This window comes from Calypte anna, chromosome 27 (genome assembly GCF_003957555.1).
Source record: "Calypte anna isolate BGI_N300 chromosome 27, bCalAnn1_v1.p, whole genome shotgun sequence".
Lineage (NCBI taxonomy): Eukaryota > Metazoa > Chordata > Aves > Apodiformes > Trochilidae > Calypte > Calypte anna.
Genome location: NC_044272.1, coordinates 1,361,845 through 1,383,679, shown reverse-complemented (window position 1 = coordinate 1,383,679; position 21,835 = coordinate 1,361,845). Strand labels below are relative to the sequence as shown.

The 21,835-nt window shown below is 58.7% G+C and overlaps 2 protein-coding genes and 1 long non-coding RNA gene across 9 annotated transcripts; all 3 read right to left on the bottom strand.

Annotated features, from left to right (window-relative positions):
* Positions 1-3,707: 3,707 nt before the first annotated feature.
* Positions 3,708-14,185, bottom strand: CASC3 (CASC3 exon junction complex subunit). 6 transcript variants are annotated; one of them, XM_030466034.1, is made up of 14 exons: positions 13,897-14,185; positions 12,745-12,772; positions 12,615-12,652; positions 11,039-11,197; positions 10,799-10,950; positions 10,230-10,406; positions 9,380-10,074; positions 8,123-8,187; positions 7,812-7,926; positions 7,241-7,339; positions 6,386-6,600; positions 5,045-5,183; positions 4,834-4,897; positions 3,708-4,163 (listed from the first exon to the last, which is right to left on the bottom strand). In XM_030466034.1, the coding sequence occupies exons 1-13, from the start codon at positions 14,152-14,154 to the stop codon at positions 4,875-4,877; spliced, it is 2,163 nt and encodes a 720-aa protein (XP_030321894.1). In that variant the 5' UTR covers positions 14,155-14,185; the 3' UTR covers positions 3,708-4,163; positions 4,834-4,874. The 6 variants fall into 6 exon arrangements, with proteins under 6 accessions (XP_030321894.1, XP_030321896.1, XP_030321895.1 ...); XM_030466036.1 differs by having other exon boundaries at positions 4,834-4,910; positions 5,061-5,183; XM_030466035.1 differs by having other exon boundaries at positions 5,061-5,183.
* A 512-nt stretch (positions 14,186-14,697) lies between these two features.
* On the bottom strand, positions 14,698-15,103 carry LOC115599807. The gene is made up of 2 exons (XR_003988612.1): positions 14,972-15,103; positions 14,698-14,919 (listed from the first exon to the last, which is right to left on the bottom strand). It is a non-coding gene; the product is annotated as an uncharacterized LOC115599807 (long non-coding RNA).
* A 136-nt stretch (positions 15,104-15,239) lies between these two features.
* Positions 15,240-20,513, bottom strand: MSL1 (MSL complex subunit 1). Of its 2 annotated transcripts, none has more exons than XM_030466092.1 (8): positions 20,337-20,513; positions 18,096-18,319; positions 17,389-17,774; positions 16,645-16,709; positions 16,349-16,416; positions 16,028-16,152; positions 15,863-15,935; positions 15,240-15,742 (listed from the first exon to the last, which is right to left on the bottom strand). In XM_030466092.1, the coding sequence occupies exons 1-8, from the start codon at positions 20,478-20,480 to the stop codon at positions 15,652-15,654; spliced, it is 1,176 nt and encodes a 391-aa protein (XP_030321952.1). In that variant the 5' UTR covers positions 20,481-20,513; the 3' UTR covers positions 15,240-15,651. The 2 variants fall into 2 exon arrangements, with proteins under 2 accessions (XP_030321952.1, XP_030321953.1); XM_030466093.1 differs by lacking the exon at positions 20,337-20,513 and adding an exon at positions 20,004-20,045.
* Positions 20,514-21,835: the final 1,322 nt, after the last annotated feature.

Below are 21,835 nucleotides of genomic sequence, written 5' to 3'. Positions count from 1 at the left end.
CGGCACCTGCCCGCCCCCGCCCGCCGCCGCACCGGGCCCGGGGGCCGGAGGAGGAGCCGTCCCCGGTGACAGGCAGAGAGCGGGGCACCGTCACCCCCCACCACCCTCCAGCAGCCTCGCACAGGTGATGGGTTACACACCCCCGTGTTTCCCCCCCCGGCACCGTCACACCGGGACGCGGCCACACGCTGTCAGTCACGCACAGGGGACACGGTGGCAGAGAACTTCCCCGTACAGTCTGGCCCCGTCACACCCTCCCCATCACACCTTCTGACAGACCGACACAGTTGTGGGTGTCTGCTCACGTGCTGTCTCACACCCGTCACACCCCTGCCACACCCCTGTCACACCTCGACGCTGTGTTCCTGGCACACCCACACGACCCTCCACACGCCATCACAGCCCCCAGCAGCCCCGGAACACACACGACGGTCCCTCCTATAATGTCACCGTCCTGGTGTCCCCCCCTGTGTCCCCTCCACACAGGGCACCTCCCCAGACGCGCGGTGACTGCCCCTGCCCCTCTAGCCCGGATTTCCGCACCCTGTCACAGCGTGGGAAAGGGTCGGGGGTGGGTGCGGGACCCACCACCCCATCGTGGGGACCCCCCGGGGCTTAGGCCGCCCTAAGGGCAGGGCCGGGCAGGTCGGAGCAGCTGCACCCCCCCGTCCCGTGCTGCCTGCCAGGACGGAACAGGCCCTGCCGGGATGGCAAGACGGGGCAGGTGCCGGGGCAGGGCAGGGTGGGACGTGGCGCCCGCCCGGGGCAGAGCCACCGTCCCCCTACCCGCTGGGTGCCGAGCATCCGCCCTGCCCGGCCCCCGGTCCTGCTGCGAGTGGCTCGGGAGGCGCCGGGGCTGCCACCCCCCGAGCACAACACAGCAGTGGGGGCACAGATCCACCGTACCCTTCCAATGGCCACCTCCTCGGGTTTGTTCTCTGCCAACCTACAGTCCTGAGACAGTCCCATGTGGGAAGGGGGTGGCTGTGGTGAGTGACCCCATAGCATCACTGCACCCCGCTGCCTGGGCATGCAGGCCCCGGGGGGGATTTGGGGAGTGATGGAAGGTTGGGGGTCCCGGCAGCTCCTTCTTTGTTCATACTTCGCCTCCACCCGGCAGTTGCTTGGCAACTCCATCCGGGAGCAGCAAAACGTGTACCCACGTCCCTGTCCCCACTCGTACAGGGCCTTGGAGGGATGGCAAGGCATGGCATGGCATGGCACGGCTTTCTTCCACCTGCCTTTCCAGCCCCGCACTCAGACCCCCCCCACATCCTACCCAAGACCACAGAACACTCCCACCCAGCCCAGCTCCCCCATCCCCTTTTCCCTGGGGTGACCATCGAGGGTGTCCCCTGTGAGCAGCAGAGCCCAGAGGAGGCAGGAGAGGAAACTGAGGCACAGAGAGGCCACGGGAGCTGGTGGGCAGTGGGACTGCCGTGTGAGGAAGGACTTAGAGCATTGAACCATCCTCACTCCTGGGAAATGTGCCCCATATCCAGGCCTGGCAGCTCAGCCCACCTCCTCTCCCCCAGCTCAGCATGGACGGGGGCACTGCTGGCACAGAGCAAGTTATTAGCTTAATTAATTTGCTGTTATTTCTCCTAACGAGCTGGGATCTGGAGCAGTCTCTTCCCTCCCAAAGCCTGCACCTCCATTTGCAGCCGCGCTGCCTCCTCCCGCCCCGGCAGCCGAGCGGGGGGTGTGAAGCCTCCAGGCACTGCTGAAAACAGACCTTGTGTAGGAGGGAAAAATTACACCGAGGGAAAAATCCCTCCCTGCACCAGCGCCTTAACCCACTTCCCAGCTGCAGTGCTGGGAGAGGGGATCTGGGCACTGGGGAGGGGGAGAGACCCCCCCCTCAGCAGAGTGGCTGCTTCTCCACAAGGTCTCTGTCATGGTCCCTGAACCAGGCTCAGCCCTGAGCCTTCTGCTGGGAAGGGAAACTGAGGCAAGGCATGGTGACAGGAAGCACGGCTGCTGTTGGGTGGGCTCCAGGACCCCAACCCTGCGCTGGCAGTGAGGGCAGGTGCTGAAGTGTCTTCCCTGCAATTTCAGGGGACTACGAGGGTGCAGGAAGGAGGTACACACCACCCCCCACCCTGTTTGCTGTGGGAAGCCAGGCAGCGGGCCAGGAGGCTGCGGTGGTGGTGCCGAGGTGGATGCAGGTGGGCACAAAAACACATGGGCAGCAGCTCCCACCACCCACACACCAGTTAGTGCTTCCCTGGCGAGTGAGAGGCTGCGGGGAGAGGAGGGGGCTTACTCCCCCACTGAGCTGGGCTTGGGGATGGGCTGCATCTGCTCCCTGGGGGTACTGGAGCTCCTGGAAAGGGAGAGAGAAGCTCTCAGCACAGGGTCGGCCCTCCTGGCAGATCTCAGCCCCAAGAATGAGACAGTAGAGCTGTTTTCTAAAATGTGTTCTCATCCATGTGCCGATGCTGGCTACAAACGTGCACTCCTACAGGCCAGGAATCCAAACAATAAAACCCAAAACCCCATCACACTGTTGTAAGGTCCAGAATGTCAGTCAGATGACCGATATGTTAAGGATACATTTCAGCCTTAAGGCAGAGAAAATGGGAACATGGAAAACGTGAAGGATTTCTGGTTGGAAAACGTTGCTCTGACACCTGACATCAGGTAGGAAAGGTCCTCAGGTTACAATCAACAAACAAAGAGGGGATTTCTACTGGAGAGTGGAGCACGCAGGAAGAGATCTCAGTTGCAGAGTGGGCAGGTGGGCTGCCGGGCCCCCTCCCTCGCTGCAGATGGGGACACAGAGGCCAAGATGCCACTTGCTCAGAGCAGCGACGGTCCCCTCGGCTGCACCAGCAGCTGGCACGTCCCCACGCTGTCCCCACGCTGCCCAGCACGTGCTCGGGGCGAGCAGCAGGGCTCGGAGCTTGCTCACCTTGCCAAGTTTCCTAATGCAATTTGCAAACGGCTGCCAGGACACCGGCCAAGCCCGAGCCTGACCGGGAGAGCCGGAGCCGCGGTGCCGCAGAGAGGCGGGCGCAGCGCTGCGGGCACAGCTTGGCACAGCCATCCCGGCAGATCATCCTCCAAATCCCAACGGGGGAAGCAAGGCTGCTGCCGCCACCCCCGGGGGGAAGGCGGGTTTGGAGGAGGGCAGGCACAGAGGCTGAGGAGCTTCTCTTCCAGGTTGGATGTGCCGGGGCGGGTTCAGACACTCTCTGCAGCAACACCCAAGCGCTGGGAGTGAACCACCCCTCCCCTTGCCCTGTCGGGCTGGTTTGGCTGCTCCGGCAGCACCCAGGCGCCTGGACGCCCATAAAACCCTCCCTGCCAGAGATTTGGCAGAAGCAGAGGTGGAAATGTGCCCCTGCTGGGCAAAGGGTGCTGGTGGCTGAGGGAAAGGGGTCACCCTGTGCTCCTGCACACCGATTCCCACCCGATGAGAAGCGAGGGCTTGCAGAGACAGGGACAGAAAGTACCAGTGGCACGAGTTACCAACAGGGCTTGTTTGGAAAAAGAAACAGGAGGAGCTTCTAAATGAAGAGCCTGCAGAGCCAGCACGTTCCTGATAGACTCCTGTCGCTCAGCTGTCCCTTCTATGCTTAAACAATGGCAGAAATAAACTTGCTAATTTAAAAGAGAATGGAAATGAAGAATTAACTTCTCAGCTGTCTCCACGGGGGGCAGGGGATGTTACGCTCCAGTTAGCCAGACAAACAAATTCAAAATACCCAAAAGAAACAAATCAGCTTTACTGAAGGAGCTGCTTCATTTCTTAAATAAAAACAGAGACCACAATCAAGCCAGTCGGGTTTAACATCCTAGAGAGGGAAAAGGGCAGACATTTAGTAAGAGAGAGAAGTTGCGAGAACTTGTGGCCAAGGACCGACTCTGGGGGTTGGTTCTTGGGTGACCTCTGTGCCCCAGCTGGGGGGAGGAGGGCAGGTCAGCAGCGGTGAGATGGTTTTCAGGAGGGCACCAGTAAAACCAGAGAGGGAAGGTGCCTGGCCCTGAGCACAAGACGGTGCAGCCAATTTCATCCCGCTGCCTCACCTACGCACAGGGAAGGAGCCTTTCCCAGGCAGCAGCTTCCTCCTTGCCAAGGTGCCAAGTCTGGCGCTGGGATTCCCACTGCTGCATCCCTACGTGTTGCTCCTCTCCTTTGATTTTTCACTTTTGCTGTCCTGGTGGGGAAGAAGAAAGAGAAGGAGAGGTTGAGGACACCCCACTGCAGACACTGCACGGGGATCGCTGTGCTACCTCCAGCAAAACACCCTCTACCCCGGGGTGCCAAAACACACCCACCCAGCACCCACCCACCCCTGCTGCCAGCTGCCTGCGTGTCTGCTCTGGGCACAACTGGCTCCCCTCAACCAAGTTCTCCTCGTGGTTAAACATTCTGCCCTCCCGAGGCCTTCTGAAGGGCCCCTGGAGCAGATGATCTCACAGTGGATTTACAAACACTGCACGTTTCCCAGCCCTTCACTCTGCTGCTTCCCCCTGTACAGGGAAACAATGGCTCATGCCTGCCCGGGCCTGGGCTTGCCATAGTTCTGGTTTGCTCCACTCCCATGTGCTGAGCAAGGTATGAGAAAGGAAACCAAGCACACACGTGGCACTCTGGGAAGCACACACACAACACTGGACATTGCTCCCAGCGCAGAGGAAGGGCTCCCACCTCTGGAAAGCCTTCAAGTCCCCTGCCCAAATGATCTACTAAACTCTTTGACATTTATCCTTCCAGAGGAGTCACTGCCTTGTGGCTTAGGACTGGATTTTTGCTCTCTTATTTTTCTACCCTGAGCAAATAAATAAATAAGTAAATAAAAAGGCAAGAGCCAACTTTAGACTTACTTTTTTACGTGGGTTTAGTTTAAAGTATTTAGAAACTCAAATTAACTGGAGCCCTGCTTACCACCTGCAACGAGAAGCTGAGGTTTGGGACATGTCAAAGGTTAGACAGGTTAAGATTTCCTTGAACAACGTGTATTTTTTTGGATGGGAGAGGGAGACTGCAGCATGGCGCAAACCCCAGGGGTACAGCATCACACAGGTGCAGACTCACGCTGAGGGGATGGTACCTCAGGAGGTGGTGGCTTGATAGTGACAGGCTGGGATGTCCTTCGAGGTGGAGAAGGCTTGGGCTGCACTTGCTGCTGGACAGTGTTGTAGTACGTCACCCCTCCATACACCTGGGACTGGGCCTGCGGTCCCCAGAGAGCAGAAGCATCAGTGACTGTCACTGGGGGGGCTGCACCCCCCATGGGAGCCCCCCCTGTGTCTCAGGCAGCACTTATGGCACACAGCCAGGCTGTGGAAAGATGCCACCATCCAGCCAGTCCTGAGGGTGAGGAGCAGCAGCAGGAGGATGGTGGAAGGATTTGTGCTCTCTAAGGATACAAAGAATAACAGCACCTACAGTTCCCAGGGCTCTGTGCCTGCCCCCTGCCCCTCCACAGGTCCCCCTGCCTTGGCAGGGTGGGCAGACACTGTCCAGGCTTCAGGGGATGGCTGACAGAGGCTTCAGGGGGTGGCTGACAGGTTCCTTTGCCCTGCAGTTCCCAGTTGCCACACCATGCCTGTGCTTTGCAACATCAGCAGCTACTGCTGCTCTGCACAGCCCAGGCAGGTAACAACTGTTCCCTTTCACATCAAGATCCCCTTGGGCTGTCCCAGGGCTCAGGATCTGCCCCAAAACCAGGGGGATTCCATGTGGAGGCAGCTGGAATGGGCTCAGGGCAGTGAGGAAGGTCAGGGAGGCTGCAGGGCTCTGGGAGCACAGTGCACATCTCTGGGCTGCCACTGCGTGTCAGCCGTGTGCTGCTCGTGTCAGAGTGTGCTGGGAGCATGGCTGGGGACATGGGAACACAACCACCATGGGTTCCTCATCACAACACCCATGGAAATCAGTCTCCTCCTTGCCCAGCCTCTACTGCAGACACAGAGGTGGGCTGTGGGGCAGGAGGAGCAAGCCCCACGCTGGTCACACCATAAGCTTTCCCACATGGTGCCAAAGAACAGCACCAGCCAGCTGCCAGCCTCCTGCCTCCACCTCAAGCAGAAACGATTTTCACGGTGTCTTTGCATGAGCATGGACCTGCAGGGAATGCAACAGTCCACAGGCTCCCAGTGGGCTGTTTCCCTGTTCCCTAGGGGAAGATCTCGATTCAGAGATCCACCAGTTTCACCCACTAGCTGCTAAATCCAGGGCAGCTGCACAGCAGCCATGGAAGAAATTCCTTTCAGTTCCCCACCCCATAGGAAGAGAGGGATTAGAGTAAACAACCTCCCACCAGGGAGCAGCCCAGTTGCTCCCCAGCCTCTCCCAGAAAGCTGGGAAGCACATAACCCACCCTGCCCAGAATCCCACCTGCTCCTGACAGCTCCTGCTCAGGAAGGAACTCACCTGGGTGTTGGAATAGAGATGAGGAGGGGGTGGAGGAGGCAGTGCTCCTGGGGGGTAGGGGTAGCCAGGATTCCCAAAATTCATGACTCCAGGAGGGGAGAAGTAAGTTGGTGCAAGCAGCTGCTGCGGCGGGGGCTGCCCAGGGGGCATGGAGACTGGTGGGGGGTAGAGCCCAGGGTTTGCCATGGGGGCTGGGGTCTGGTGGGGGTGTAAACCTGGGGAATGACAAAAAATAAACAGAATGTGATGTCATATGCAGAGGCCACACTTCCCATGGAGGACTGGGGTGGTGCCTGTGCAGCAGAGGGAGCAGCACTGGGCTCAAAGACCCTCCCTGCAGCCACCAGACCTCAAGTCCAGGCTGGGGAAGGGGAAAGGGAACCCCCAACCTCCTCCCTACTGCCAGGTTCCAGATCACTGGATTGGCACACAGCCCCAGTCAGCACATCCACTTCAGGAAACTGTTTTTTGTGTGTGAGATGGAGAACTTGCCAATTCATCAGCTCTCATTTCTGCTTTTCATTTGGGACTGAAGAACCAGCCCAGCAGCTGGCAGAGCCCACCACATCAGTGACAAGGAAGTGACTCAGCCAGAAGGGTCTGCACAGAACCTGCTGCCAAAACATTCAATCACCTCAGTCCTGCACAGGCTGCAAGGACCAGAAACACCTGTTTTTCATTCCTTAAAATTTGTATAGATCCAACCTCACGAAGGCCTTTTCCATGTTCTAGAAACAGAGAAAATGGATTCCCCCAGCAACAGGGGCTGTGCAAACCCAGAGCTATCTGCCACCCGACACAGGGCACAACCACAACCTTGGTGGCAGCTGTCCCCCTGTTCTCCTGATTCCTCACCTGGATGAGGGAGGTGCATCTCCGGCTGCACAATCATCCCTTGGGGTGGCAGTGGGGCCGGGTTCTCACTGTGGGTGTAGATTGGTCCCTGGAATTGCACTGCAACACACAACAGTTGGTAAGGAAAAGCTCCACTGAATTTTATTCTACTGCAGCAAGTCACACGCAGTCTACCAGGCACACAGATGCTATGTACTCCCAACAGAAAAACCTCCTACTCCCTCTGCAAAGCAGGAGAACACTCAGGGAATTTCTTCTCCAACACTTTAAATGCTGGAGGAAATTCCTAACCCATCCTCAGTCTTGTTGTGCCCTTAAATCTCAAAAGACATTGCTCTGATTTCAAGTTCATTTAAAATCCATGTTCACATGAAGTAAAGCAGTGCCTGAGAGAGATGGAAACACCGACTGCATGTCAGCAGGGTTAAACACCAACCAGGGAGGCTTTTTAGCCCCAGAGCAACTCGATTTACAAAGGAAAAGGAAGACAAAGCCCCCCAACTACCCCACCCTGAAAAGAGGGGGGGGTCTGCAGCTGCTCATGGAGCACACAGGGAGGGGGAACACTCACGTGGGTCATAGTAGTGCCCTTCCATGATGCTGATGTGCATGGGGGGTGCAGGCTCTGGCACCGGCGGTCTCTGCCGCTGCGAGGAGTAGCGTTTGACACGGCCTCCCTGCACTGCCTGCAAGAGCCCAAAAAGGCATCAGTGAGGGGCAGCAGCACCCACCTGCTCCCCCCACAAACCATGCAAACCTCTGAATCCCACAGCAAAACCAGGGAAAGGTTGAAGGGACAGTGGCAGTGCCACACCTCCCACTGCTACAGCCCAAGGGACAAAATAAAAAAAAAAAAAAAAAAAGTCACTCAACGAGCTTTACCATTTCCTCCATCCTGTTAAACTGAGGTGGTGGCCCAGTTCCCACGTGCATATGGTTAGGAATACCTGAGGAGGAAACAAACTGGTTATTATGGTTTGCATTCGTTCTCCATAAACAGCCACCTCACCCCACTGGGAGATGCCAGGGAAGTTATTGTACCACAGCTCTTGCTTTCATGACAAGGAACTTCCTAACAGCTCTTAGGTTACAATTTTAAACATTTCAGCACAAATCAGAAGCTGCTGTGCCATGGTGTGATCATCCACGCTGCTCAAAGCCTTTTAAATCACACTAAAAAAACAATTAAAATATTCCTCATCTTACAGACAGAAAGTGGTCTCCTGCCTCGTGCTAGATTTGTTAAGATGCTTTCTTTTTCAGCATTAACAAAATGGTACAAAGTCAGCTGCAGATCACTTCTGAACTCTCATTCCACTGGTGTATTTTAAGCTGCCCACTTGCCCCTGCTCACACAGATTGTACCAGTTACTGATGGTCTCATGACCTAACCCTCAAGAGATGCTTATGAAAGCAGCAAAGTCTCTTCCTTCTCCTTGCTCCAGTTTTATTTCCCTTAGGAAGGACTCAAACACTCTCTAGAAAAGACTCTAACTCTAATTATATCCCAATGACCTTTGAGATGGATGCACAGCTAGAACTGTCCTGCTACAGGAACCTCCCTCAGCTGCCTGCTGCCAACAGCAGCTTCCTCCTACCAGGCATAAAAGGATCTGCTGGTCCCAGTCAGGCCTTAGCTAGTGGCAACCTAATCCCAGTGCTAGGAAGTAAGCTGATAAAGAGAGGAAATTCTCTCCTGCTCATGAGCAAGGGATTACAGGAGCCTGATGATTTGTTACCCTCATCTGACAGAAAAACAATGCTCCTGACCTGCCCAGCTCCTGCTGCTGCAGCCAGGCTCAGGTTCACACCACCCCAGGCCCTGCTGCCTGTTGCACACACAGGCCTTCAGCTCAACTGAACCTGCCCCATTCTCAACACAAAGCAGGGCTAAAGGATCAAGGTTTATGTTCATCTCAGCCCTATTTCAATTAACCTGCACCCAAATATTCCACCTACCCCTTTTTCTTTTCTGTTTTGCCCTTTCCAGCCATTTCCACACACAGCACAGATCCCCATCACACCCCTACACTGAGGCTGGACCAAGGCAGAGACAATTCAGCTCTGACCACAGGAACACACCCTTGACTGGGGCTGTAGTGGAAACCCAAGAGCCTGCAGCCTCCTAGCCCCACTTACCTCTCAGATCTCGGGGCTGGATGAACTGTGACTGCCCTGGGGTCCAGTTCTGCTCGCTGAGATTCATCTGGGTCATCTCTTGCTCGAGTCCATCCAGGCTGGATTCTACTGCTGACTCCCAGTTACTGCTCTTGGCTGGTGGGGGGGAGGTCTCAGCTTGCATAGGTTTTGGAGGCACAGGAGTCAGCCCTTCCGAGGTGGGCACTTCATCTGCCAGCTTCCCTGCATCCCCAGCTTTCATTCTGGTCCTTCTTGCCCGGGAATAAGATTTCTTTTCAATTGGTCTGTCTGGTGGTGGCTGTACAGCATCACCAGCTGCAGCTTGGTTCTCCAAAGGAATCTCTTCCTTGGCAGGGCTGCCATGGACGTGCACCACTTCCATCTCGGGTGATTTGTCCCTTGGTGGGGTTTGCTCTCCACGTTTGGCTCTGTAGCTGCTCTCCTGCTTTCCCTGCTCCCCGTTTCGGGACAGATGTTGGGCACTCGTTTCGGCAGCGCGGTAGCTCGGCCGGGTCTCTTTGTAGCCCCCCATCCTTGGGTAGTTCCGAGGTGGGGGCATCCTCCCTGTTCCAGCTGAGCTCCTGTTGGTGAAGGTTCGAGGGGGAGCCGAGATGCTGTCTGCACCTTGGTGCCTGGGGGGCTTGTTTGGCCTTTCGTTGGACCAGTTCGGGTCTCGCTGAGGAGGACTCCCAAACCTGAGGAGGAAGAACAGTTCAAGTGCAGCACCCTGAACTCCTGGGGCTGAGGTCCCACCCAGGGGCCAAAGCCAACAAAGGGCTTTCCCTCTTCATGGCTTCAGACTCATCTCCCTCAGGGTCAAGAGAGGCTCTGAGCTGACTTTGCTACTCACCTGGGTTTGCGCATCCTCCTGGGCTTGATGTCATCGGGGTTGTGAGCTGACCTGATGTCATAACCATACAGGGCAATCAGCTCCTGCCTGGTCTTGGGGGCCTGCTCATCCTCACGGAATTTGTCGTGCTCCCAGCGGCCCTCATCCTTCCACAGCTTCCTCTGACGACCCTTTGGCCTGGGGGAGGACAAAGAAGCTGTTGTGAAGCTGAGGAGACTTCAACCAGCCCCACAGTGACTGACGGAACACTTTGAGGGCAAAGTGTGCACAGGAGACAGTGTCTCTCCTTCCTCCCACTCTTCCTGCCCAGCAGCTGCTGCTCTACCCACTGCTATTTCTGAAAAGCAGCATGAAGGGTCCCTGCTCACTGGCAAGAGGCTCTCCTTATGGGTTTTTTTGCACCATCCTTAGTATTTCCTTCAAAACAAGAAGCCAGATTGCCCTGGCAGGATGCTGCAAGCAGACAACTGAGGAACAGACCTCCCCAGTACTGAAGCAAGGAGTCATGGCCAAACGCTGGCCTGGGAACCAGCCTCACCCTCCCAGACACATGGAGGGCACTCACATACCTGACCTCCTCCTCCTGTGTCTGCCCCCGGAGGTCATGCTCAAAGAAGAGCCCTTTGCGTGGGATGTAAGCCGGGTTCTTCCGATCCTCATCGTCATCCAGGTGCTTGGGAGCCTTTTTCCCAACTTTATTCTCAACAGGTTCAGTGCTCTCCTGTCAAAATCAGCCAGCTCTCACCACTGCAGCAGTCCCTCTGCCAGAAGCCCCCCAACAGCCCAGTGAATGCATGTTTAACACCTACCTGCCCATCCCCACTTTGCCTCTCACCCGTCACAGCACCTTTGGGGTCAGGTTTCTCATCCCCTTTCTCTGCTTTTGCTGCTGACTCACAGGAACCATTACTGTCCTGCTTCAGTTCCACTTTGGCACTTTCTTCTTCGCTGTAATCCTCTTCCTGTGCCTAGAAGAGCCCAAATGCACACACCTTTATCAGCAGGTCCCCTGGGAATTATCCCAGAAGAGTCTGTGTGTGGAGTTAGATCTCTGTTCCAGCTGGTAGAAACCCAACTCTCTCATAGCAGAGGATCTGCTCTCAAGGCCCTTCCTACTCCTCTATTTTTATAGAAAAAGCAAAGACTAAACCCAACACCTCTCCCACCAAGAAGTCAGGCTTTTCAGAACAGAGCCAGGACCAACTCCCCCACAAAGCCACAGCCTCTGAAAAGGAAAGGGCTCACACAAGCCCTGAACAAGGGCCCTCAGACAGTCCCTTCCTTCCCACAGCCAGGGCCCAGATCCAGCCCGCGCCACGTTTCCAAATTCCCTGGAGTTACTCAGCTGACTCACTCGGAGCACTCTGCTCACAGGAGCGTGACCTCATTTCACCCTCCAGGAGCCCGCCAGCCTTGCTCAGGCTGGAGCTGGCACTAAAAATAGCTCTGCATCATTAACAAAAAGACTGCTCTATTTTTCTCTTTCAACACAGCGTATTTGCACATCAACTGCTCCTTTTGTTTACGTTGGGGAAACCCAGACGTGGCATTATTTTTAGGCACAGGAACAGAGTCATCCTGGCATGTCAGTGATGCAATACCCCCGCTGCTCCAGCCGCCGCCGAGCCTCCACGAGGGAAGAGCTGAACACAGGGAGCTGCCCTCACCCTCCCTGTGCCTCTTCTCCAGCCCACTGCACTCCCTCCTCACTAACAGCAGTGATTAATTCATCAATTAACAGCCCCTATCAACTTTGATGTCACCTGCCTCACTGCTGGGTGTTTTCTCTAACCGCTGCCCCCTTCATGATCCCCGAAACAGCCATCTGAAGAGAAGCCTTCAACTAGAAAACCTTCATCAGAACTGTTAGAAACCAGAACTTCCCTAAACTTCATGGAGATGATAAATGTACAGTTCTGAACTAAAAACCCAGGGAAACTCCAGCAGCCTCCCCAGTGCAGGTCTTGGTGCACACAAGGGGGAATTTTCTCAGTGCAGAGCACTCGAGGTGTTGCTCATTCAGATGCAGCAGCCAGGGATGCTGCCTGGGAAGCTTCCAACCCAGCACTTAGGTTTTTAATTTTAACTAATTACAACGCAACAAGCATCCCACACTTCCTTCCACACCCTTCTTGGCCACGGCAAACCCTCCTGACAGTATCCACAGGCAGCTTCTCCCAGTGCCAGGACTGTTCACCAGAGCCCTGCCCAGTGAGGGGCTTGGGCCAATTCCCTCAGTTGTGGCTCAGTTGGTACCCTGAGACAAAGACAATCACTGCCATAGGGTGAGGGGAAGAGAACAAAGGACACAAACTGGGTTTTCTGCTAAAATTACACAAGATGCAGTCACCCAGCAGAAGCCTCTGAACAGAAATCTCCTCTTACCTCTGAGTCTCCTGTGCTTTCGTAATCCGAGAGTACAGCTGTGGGGGGGAGGAAAGAAATGGTGCTGAGTCCAGGTTTTACTTTCTGCACCCAGACAGCACTTGCAGTGCCAGAAGAAGTCATTACTCACCATCTCCTTCAATGCCATCCTCGCTTTCCTGCAGAGAGAGGGAGAGAGAGGTGCATTAGCAGAAGGGAAGCTGTGTCCCTGCAGCATCCTACAATCCCAGACAAAATCAGGACAAGGTTTGGCCCCAGTCCCATCACATCTGCCCTTGGAAGTTCAGCTTCAATGAGTGAGACAGAAAAAACAAATTCAGGGCCGTCAGTGGCTTTCTCTAAGATCCTTCTGGAGTGAGCTGCACTGGGGGAATGCAGCTGAGGGAGAAATGTGTTAAGTGCTGGGGGACTCTGGAGGGAAGAGAGAGACATGGACAGAGATGTCAGTGATGGAGAGTCAGACAGCTGACTCAGGAAAGGACAAGAGGATTACTTAAAGCAGGAGCCCAGGAACAGAGAACAGATGCCAAGCAGGAGTGAGCTCAGGCAGACATCTGCTAGAGACTCCAGTGACAGAAACACAACCCTAAGCCTGACAAAAGATGCTGGATGAAGCTCAGGATAGGGAAAGTTTTTAGTAAAAGAACAGACTGATGGATCTGTGTGGCAAAACCAACCTCGGATCAAGAATAAAAACTGCTAATGCACTGACAAGATAAGCCCAAATACCAAAAAACTGTGTAGAAATACACTGTGGTTTGGGAGGAACTTGAAATCACCATCAATATACGCCCGGGACAGGACAAAATTGCACCCAGCCATAAAACAACAGAGAAGAAATGCTGCCTACAGAGGTGGGGCGAGCAGCCCCACAATTGCCCTGTTAAAGGTTTTTAGCGATCACACTTTAAAAAATAGTGTTTGGTGTTGATGGAGAAGGGAGGAGGAGGCCTGGCCAGGGGCGAACCCACCCACCGTGTCCTGCTGTGGGGACCCCGGGCCAGGGGACGGGACCCCAGAGGGCAGCCAGGACACAGGGGGAGCCCCCTGCCTGGAGCTGGGGGGCTGCCCCAGCCCTGCTCCCCTGCACAAACGCGAGGACGCAGCCCAGACCCCCTCGGCCCCCCAGCCTGGTGCTCCCTCAGCCCCCCAGCCCCTCCCAGCTCCCCGTGCGACCCCCGCTCCGAGCCCCCACCTACCCCCACGTTCCCTCAGCTCCCCGAGCCCTCCACCTCCCCAGCCCCCCCAATCCCGGCCTCTCCCCCCCTTTCCCCGCACTCACACACTCGGACTCGGGCGCGCTCTTGGCCGCTCCCCCGGCAGCGCTCTCGGCCCCGCGGCCCCGCGGCCCAGCGCTGAGGGCCCCGGAGGCGCCGCGCGGCGAGCGGTGAGGCGGACGGGGAGAGCCGGAGCCCGAGCGGGAACCGGAACCCGAGCGAGAACGAGCGGCGCTGGCAGCAGAATCGGCGCTGTCGGAGGCGGCCGAGTCCGAGTCGTCCTCGCTGTCCTGCGAGGCGCGCTGCCGCCGCCGGTCCGCCATCTTGGGGAGCCGCAGGGGCGGGCGGCAGCGCGAGGCACCACGGGACGGACTACAGCTCCCAGCAGCCCCCGCGCCCCACCGCCCATCACGGGGCCGCCACCATCCCGGCAGCCCTTGCGCGGAGCCGCCCTGTACTCCCCCGCTTTCCTCGCTGTCGCTCTCCCCGGCAGGGGGCAGGCGCGCGCAGGGAGCGGAGGCTACGTCACAGCGCGGGTGACGTCACAGAGGCGGAAATGACGTCATGGGCGGGAGGGGAGGCAGGCACCGAGAGGCAGCGTCCGTTTTCCTCGTTTATTGTAAAAAAAAAAAAACAACAAAAAACCAACAAAAACCACAAACCAACAAACAAAACCAAACAAAAAAACAAAACCAAACAAAAAAACTCCAAAAAACCCCACAAAACAGCAACAAAACCCAGAGCGCCAGTGGCTGTCCCCGTGCCCCCCAGGGGTCAGAACTTTGCAGAACTTCTGTGGGTTTAAAACGATTTACTGGGCGTTGGGGTTTTGTTCTTTTTATTTTTTATCTTTTTTTCTTTTTTCTTTTTTTTTTTTTTTAACAAATTTCCTTCCTCTTCACGAAGCTCACGGCCAGAAAGCCACTGGGTGTGGCTGGGAGGAGGGGGGGCCAGGAGCCAAAGCGCTGCAGGGGCCCCCACTGGGAGGGGGAAGGAAAACACAATAAAATAAAATAAAAGCAAAATAAAATAAAATAAAACACACTGAAAGCAGCGGCTCTGCTGGCGTTGGCCTTGGCTCACGGCTGCTGAACAGGAGAGGCTGGGGAGCACCCCCCCTGCCCACCCATCCAGCAGCACCAGAGTCCAGTTGTGGCACTGAAGGGCCAGGGCTGGGCCGGTGGCACCAGGGGGCTCAGCTAGGACAGGGGAGGGGACAGGGCCCCAGTTCTGTCACCACCCCAACTCATCAACTGCGAAACATTTAAATTATAAAAAAAACAAACAAAAAAAACCCCATGAAAGTAAAAAAAAAAACCAAAACAAAAAACCCCACAAAATTGTGCGTATAGTATTTCTATTTCACAAAAAAAAAAAAAAAAAAAAAAAAAATTGTTTTAAACTCTCCCCATCCTCCAACCCCCATTTACAGCCACCCTAGAGGGGCAGAAAACAAAAAAAACCCCAAAGAGGTTTCCTGGCACTTCCCGGCACCCCATGGCAAGACACCGGCAGCACCGGCACCTCCTGGCAGTGCCACTGCCACCCCCAGCCCTGCCCCAACACGAACTGGAGTTATTCTGCTTCTAACTAACGTCACTGGGCAGGGGCAGGAGGGGTCTGGGGTCTGCCCGCTGCCCCCCAGCACTGCCCCCTCTGGCCCGGTGCCTCTGGGGGATGAGTCCATGGAGAGTGTCACAAAACCCAAGAGAACAGAACCAGGGTCACAGAGGAACGAAGCCACCCGCCAGCGAGAAGGCAGGAGAGGGCAGCGACTGCCAGCACCACCCGGAGACACCCGGAGCTCCCCGGTGGCCCCGTTATTTCCGACAGGTCCGGTGAGGTGTCTGCTTCTTCTGCATCTCCAGCCGGCAGCGGCTGCGCTCGTCCAGCCAGGGCAGCTCGAAGTTCCTGGAGGCAGAGGTGACATCAACACCAGCACCGACCCACACCGTGCCAGCACCCATCCTCGACACCAAGGGTGCTGTCCTGAGTCCCCCCCACAGCTCTGCCCCCTCCCCAGGTACTCACTGTGGGGTCAGTTTTGGTAAGGGGCGGCCAAAGGCAACGACAGGCAGGTATGGGGTGATGAGCAAGCTTTCAACTGCAGGGGAGAAAACTGAGTGTTAACACACCCCCTGACTGCCCCCCAACACCCTGCCCGCCCCCTGCACCCTGTCCCTCCTCAGCACTCACCATCATCTGGCTCAGGGAAAAATGAGGTAACTTCAGGCTCCGACTCCTGGATCCCTTTCCTTTTGTACATTCGGAGCTGCAGACGCTGTAGGATTCTCTGTTCCCTGATCCGCTGAATGTCCCACCTGGAAGGTGACACCCCCCCAGCAGTCAGAACCTGCAGGCATCGATGGGGGAGCAGCCCTTCTCCAGCAGCACCTCTGGTTCACACCCCAGCTGTGACCTGGGCACCTGGATCCCATCTCCCTTCTCTGCCAAGGGAGCACAGACTACCCGCCACGCCAGAAGACCCCAGGTCCCTGCCACCCTCTTTGCTCCCACCTTTTCCTTCGTTTCTCATCCAGCTCCAGCTTGGCGTGCCGCTTGGAAAAGACACTGTCATCCAGGTTCTGCAGTGACAGACAGGAATGAGTGGGTGTGCTCAGCACCGGTGGCACCGGCACGGCCTTGAGCCGACATCCGGAGCCACTGCGGTGCAGAGGGAATGATCCCTCATCCCAGCCCTCCAACCACTGCAGGGATTTGCCAGGTTGTTTATGCCAGGCCAGAGGAAAACATGCCACTGGCAATGCTGGTTCTCATGGTGGCTCTGGCATCCACGAGGGCAGGGTACGTACCTCCAGGATGTCCGAGGGGTTGGGGTCTCTCAGGGGCTCCACAACATGGTCCCTCCAAGATGGAACTGCAGGGCAAGAGGCTGGGCTGTCACCTCACACCAGGACCCCAGGGCTCTGCTGCTCTCCAGACCCATCCCCACTGCATCACTGCTTTCCAACCCATCCCATCTTTGAGGAGCACAGCTCAGCACCCCCAAACTTGAGATGCTCCAAGAAGTGACAACTGAGCTCCCCCTGCACCAGGGCACTGGGCTGTTCAGCACAGCCTCACCAGCAACATCAGCAGCCGCTGTGGCACAGCCCATCATCAGCACTCACCAAACCACAGGACCCAGACATCAGCCAGAAAAGAGTAGCTGTTGGGACAGGACTGGATCTGGGGCAGCAGGTGACCCCACAGAGGAACCTGTGCTGTGCCACGGAGGAAAAGCCAGAGGCACATTTCCCAACCTCCAACGGGAAGTTGCTTCACCCCTCACTCAAACGGGTGTGCCAGCTGCTCAGCAAACCAGGCAGATAAACCAGAGCAGGGCCACCAGCATCGTGTGTGCCAGAACCAGGCGAGAAGCACCCAAAGCTGCTACCAACCACTACAGCACAACGGGCTGTGCCTCCACCACTGCCCTTTGCCAGCTTTAGGGCACCGTGCCCTGCTCCCCATCCACCATGCCAGCCTCACCACAGGCAGCTCTGGCCAGAGCTCTGCCCTGATGCCAGGCACACAGCTGGCTCTCCATTGCTTACTTGCTACAGTCTCCTCCTTCTTTGGGGAAGGCTCCCGCAATGGCAGCGGTGATGGGGGTGGCTGATGCCAGCGGCACAAGTACATTTCTGTGGTTGTGAGATAGGGCAGGTCGTCTGTCTCGCTGCTGAAGAAGCCCTTCTCCTTGGGATGGGTGCCAGGGCCCTTTGGCGGGGCTGAGGCTCGGAGCGGGGTCTCCAGGAGCGACCTGGGTTTTTCAGGAGTCTCTTGGCTCCGCAGTTCTCGTTTACAAACAGTTTCAGACAAGGAGCCGCCGGATTCCTCTTTCCCTGGGGAGTGCTTCGGAGTTTTACTCTTCACTTTTGAGAAGTCAGACACCAGTTTTTTAACAGGCGTCTTCCTCTCCGAGCTCCCAAATGTTGGCTTCCTGCAGGAGGAAGAGGAGGTGAGCCCAATGTGTGGATCTTCACCCAGCACCAGGGCTGCCACGCCAGAGGCAAGAGGGACTACCCCAGCATTTTGGGACACCCAGCTCCTCGCCCAGAGTTTCGCAAGGTTCCCCCTGGCCAGTGCTTGATGGGATGTGCTCCTGGTGCTAGGCAGCCCCTCCAAGCAGCTCCAGGGTTGTTGGACTGGCATCTTCATGCCCCGAGTGGTGCCAGCCCCATGGATGGAGGATGAAGCCATAGGAAAGGTGCCCCCCCTTCCTCCCCAGGCCTCCCCAGCCCCCTGGCACAGCACCCACTACCTTTTGTGCCCCTTCCCGTTCCTGCCGTAAGGGAAGTGCTTGGGCTGCAGGGTTGGAGGGGGCTCCAACAGGTCCTGGGGACACTCCAGTGGCAGCTTCTCACACACCTCCACCTCCGGCTTCTCATCCACCTCAAAGCTCTGGAAGATGCGGTGCTTCTCCCGCTCGCTGTCCTTCTTCACCAGCTGCACCCGCCTTTCCATGCGCTCGATCCGCGCAAGGAGCTGCAAAGCAAGGAGAGGACTCACCTTGTGGGTGCACCCTGGAGAATGAACCCCACATGTACCCTTTTGCCCACCTTGCCCTGCATAGCTGCCTGCAAATCCCTTGGGACAGCCAGGGAAAAGACACCCTGACTCAGGCTCAGACAGTGCTATGGGCTTCCTGGCACACCGGGAGTGCCATAGGTCCTGCCTGTCCTCCCAGAGGGGACAGAAGGCCAAGGGCAGCATCTGCCACCAGCACTGGGTGCTGAGGCATTGCACCACTGGACAGTTTCACCACAGTGCTGATAGGGTATAACACGTCCAAATGGCATAAAATGGCCACGTGCTGTCCTGCTAGCACAGCTGGTGGCAGGAGGGCTGTGGCTGCCTCAAAACCCAACAGGTTTTGGGGAGCAGTTTGGGGGGTTTCAACCTTTGCCCTAAGTGCATAGGCAGCACCATCCAGCAGATAGGGAGAGGGCAATTTGTAATTAGATGCAGGCCTCATTAGAGAGCCAGCACCCAGCTGAGTGGCACCTGCCCTCATCACCCAGCCCCTGGGGGTGCAGCAAAGCACAGCCAGGGGGCCCAACACCCCTTGGGGATGTGGCTACTGGAGGAGGACTCAACTTTGGGGATCCCACTCCCCGTCCCTGCCTGCTCAGTGTCTCCGGGGTCTGCCGGTTCCCCCCTTGAAGCCTGGTGGTGACGGCTCCTCCATGTTGGAGGCCTCAGCAGCCTAACCGGCCGCACCACGTGGGGAGGTCCCTTCCCCGCAACGGGGAACACCGCAACAGCCACCGCACCGCTGGGGGACAGCTGGGGACAGCAGGCACTGCGGCAGCCCTGGGTCAATCCACGGGGCGGGGGGGGGTACAAACAGAGGGCAAAGCACAGCACCTATAGGGAAACACAGGCAGCCTGGGGGGATGCTGAGTGGAGATCCCCTCCACACCTTGGACGGGTGGGGGCATCCCCGCACCGGTGCGCAGAGTGCATGGAAGTGACGGACAGGGCCAGCCCCCCTCCCCGTAGCCGTTCGTCCCCGCACGCTCCCGCGGTGACGCGGCGCCTTTAAGTTAACCCCCGGCGGGGCGGACAGGGCCGCGGGACAGCTCGCAACCCCCCCCCCCCGCGGGCTCGCTGCCATGGTGACGGGCGGCGGCCCGTTAACCCCCGCCGGCCCGGCCCGCCCCGGCCCTTTGTGCCCCCGCCGGTCACCCCGCCCCCCGCAGGCCTTTGTCTGGGGGGGGGGAGCATTGACCCCGAGAGGGGGCATCGATATCTGAGGGGTATCTACCCTTCCAAGGGGGTAATAACCCTTCTGGGGGGCAATAATCCCTCGGACGGGGCAGTAATCTCTTGGGCAGGCATTATTGCCTCTGGGAACCTGGGGGAGGGGAGACTGATCTCTCAAAGGGGGTCTTAACCCCCTGGGGGATGCATTAACTCCCTGGGAATCTTAGAGAAGGAGATTTATGGGCCCCCCGGGGGGGTACTTCCCCCAAGCTGGGGGGGAGCATCAACTCCCAGGTTGCTGGAGGGACATTAGTCCCTAAATGGACGAATTAAGGTCCGGAGCTACACTGGGGAGGGCATTAACCCCAAAGAGGGCGGTCATAAACCCCTGGGGTGCCAAAAGGGTGCCGCTAACCCCTGAGGGGGGGTGTTAACCCCTAGGGTGCCACGGGGAGACACTTACCTGTTGGTGACTGGAAGCACCGGGGGAGCCCTGGGGTTTGGGGGGCCATTAACGCTGGGGGGAAAGGGGGATATGAGGGGGGGGCGTTTAACCTCGGGGGTAGGGGGTTAATTTTGTGGCTGGGTGGGACTTAGCCATACAGGCGGGGGGGGGAAAAGGTTGACCCCGCGAGTGGGGAGTTAACTCCGGGGGGGGGGCGGAACCTCGCGGGGGGGTGGTGATAGTGTTTACTCTCGTGGGTGGGTTAACCTCGCGAGTGGGGAGAGGTTAACCCCTGCGGTGCCGCACTCCCGCTCATGCCCCCCGCCCCCCCCCTTCCCTCCGCCGCCGTACCGTGTCCCGCTCGGCCTTGAGCTCCTCGATCTGCCGCTCCTTGGCCTGCAGCTGCTGCTGCTGCTGCTCGATGAGGTCCAGCTGGAGAAGCAGGATCTGCCGCAGACAGGCAGCCTGCCCCGGCGAGCCCCCGCCGGCCCCCATCCCGCCGCGACGCGCTCCGCTCTTCCACTTGCCCTCGGCGGGCGGCGGCGGGCCCGGCTCGGCGGGTCCCGCTCCTGGCCCGGGCCCCGCTCCCGGCCCCGCCGCGCCCTCCCCGGCGCCGCGCCCGGGCAGCACCGCCTGATAGCGCAGCCGGGCGCCGGCATCCCCCGCGGCGGCGGCCTGCTGCTGCTTCCCGCCGGCCGGCGGCCCCGGCCCGGCCCAGCGCGGCGGCTGCTGCTGCTGCTCCGCCGCCGCCGCCACCCCGCCGCCGCGGCCCTTGTGTGCCCCCAGCGGCGGCGGCGGCTCCCGGGGCCGGCGGGGCGGCGGGCGGTGCGGCGCGGAACCCTCCTCCTCCTCCTCCTCCTCCCGTCCCCCCCCGCGGCGGCTCGGCCGCCCGGAAGGCGGTAGACCTCATGGCCGGGGCCCGCCGTTCCCCACCGCCCCGTTACCGGCCGCCCACTCGGCGCAGCGGCGGCCGCCACCGGCAGCGCGGCCCGGGGGGCGGCGGGGCCCCGCCGCCATCAGCGCAGCGCATCCCCCGCCCCGGGGACCGCGGGGCTGCCCCGCCGCCCCCTCCCCGGTGCAGGGCAGGGGAGGGGCCTAGACAGAGCCCACGCGGGACTGAAGAGGAGATGAGGGGGCTGGGGGGGGAAGACGCGGCCCGGTACCGGGGGCGGGTCGAGGCCGGGGCCGCGCGGCAGCCCCCGGTTACCTTTAAACCGGGCTGGGTGCGCATGCGCCGGCGGCGGCCACGGCCGGGGCGGGGGCGCGGGGAGGGGGAACCCGTGGGCGAGGAGCGGGGCGGAAGGGACCGGGGACGCCCACCGCCACCTCCCCTGGGCCGTGGGGTGGTCTCCACGAACGGACAGGCTGGTCCTGCGGGGGGCGAGGGGGTCCCGGTCCGGCAGTAGCGGGACACGGCCGCCCGGTGGCTCCCGAGCGCGGCGGCTCCGTACGCAGCGCGGCGGAATCCCGCGCCCAATTACCGCCCCCCCCGACGCTCCCCGACGCTTCCTGGCCCGGCCCCACGGTGAGTGGACTTGGTGAAAAAACGAGAGACCTTGTCCCGGGCCAGGCGGGGGACACCACCATGATCCCCCCACCCCACGCCACCCGGGGGGAGGGGTGGGGGGGGGCGTGTTGCACTCTGCGGGGACGGGTTTGTCCTGCGAGAGTCGGGCTCCGCTAGTGTCCACGCAGGTCTGCACCCCTTCGTGGACATTCGCCGTCCCTCCGGGTCTTCAGCTCCCCCTTCCCTCTGCATCCCTACACAAACACAAGTGTCTGCAGTCCTGCAGTTCCTGCGTGTCCCAGTGCCCGCACACACACATGCACCGCTCACCCCCCGCAGAGAC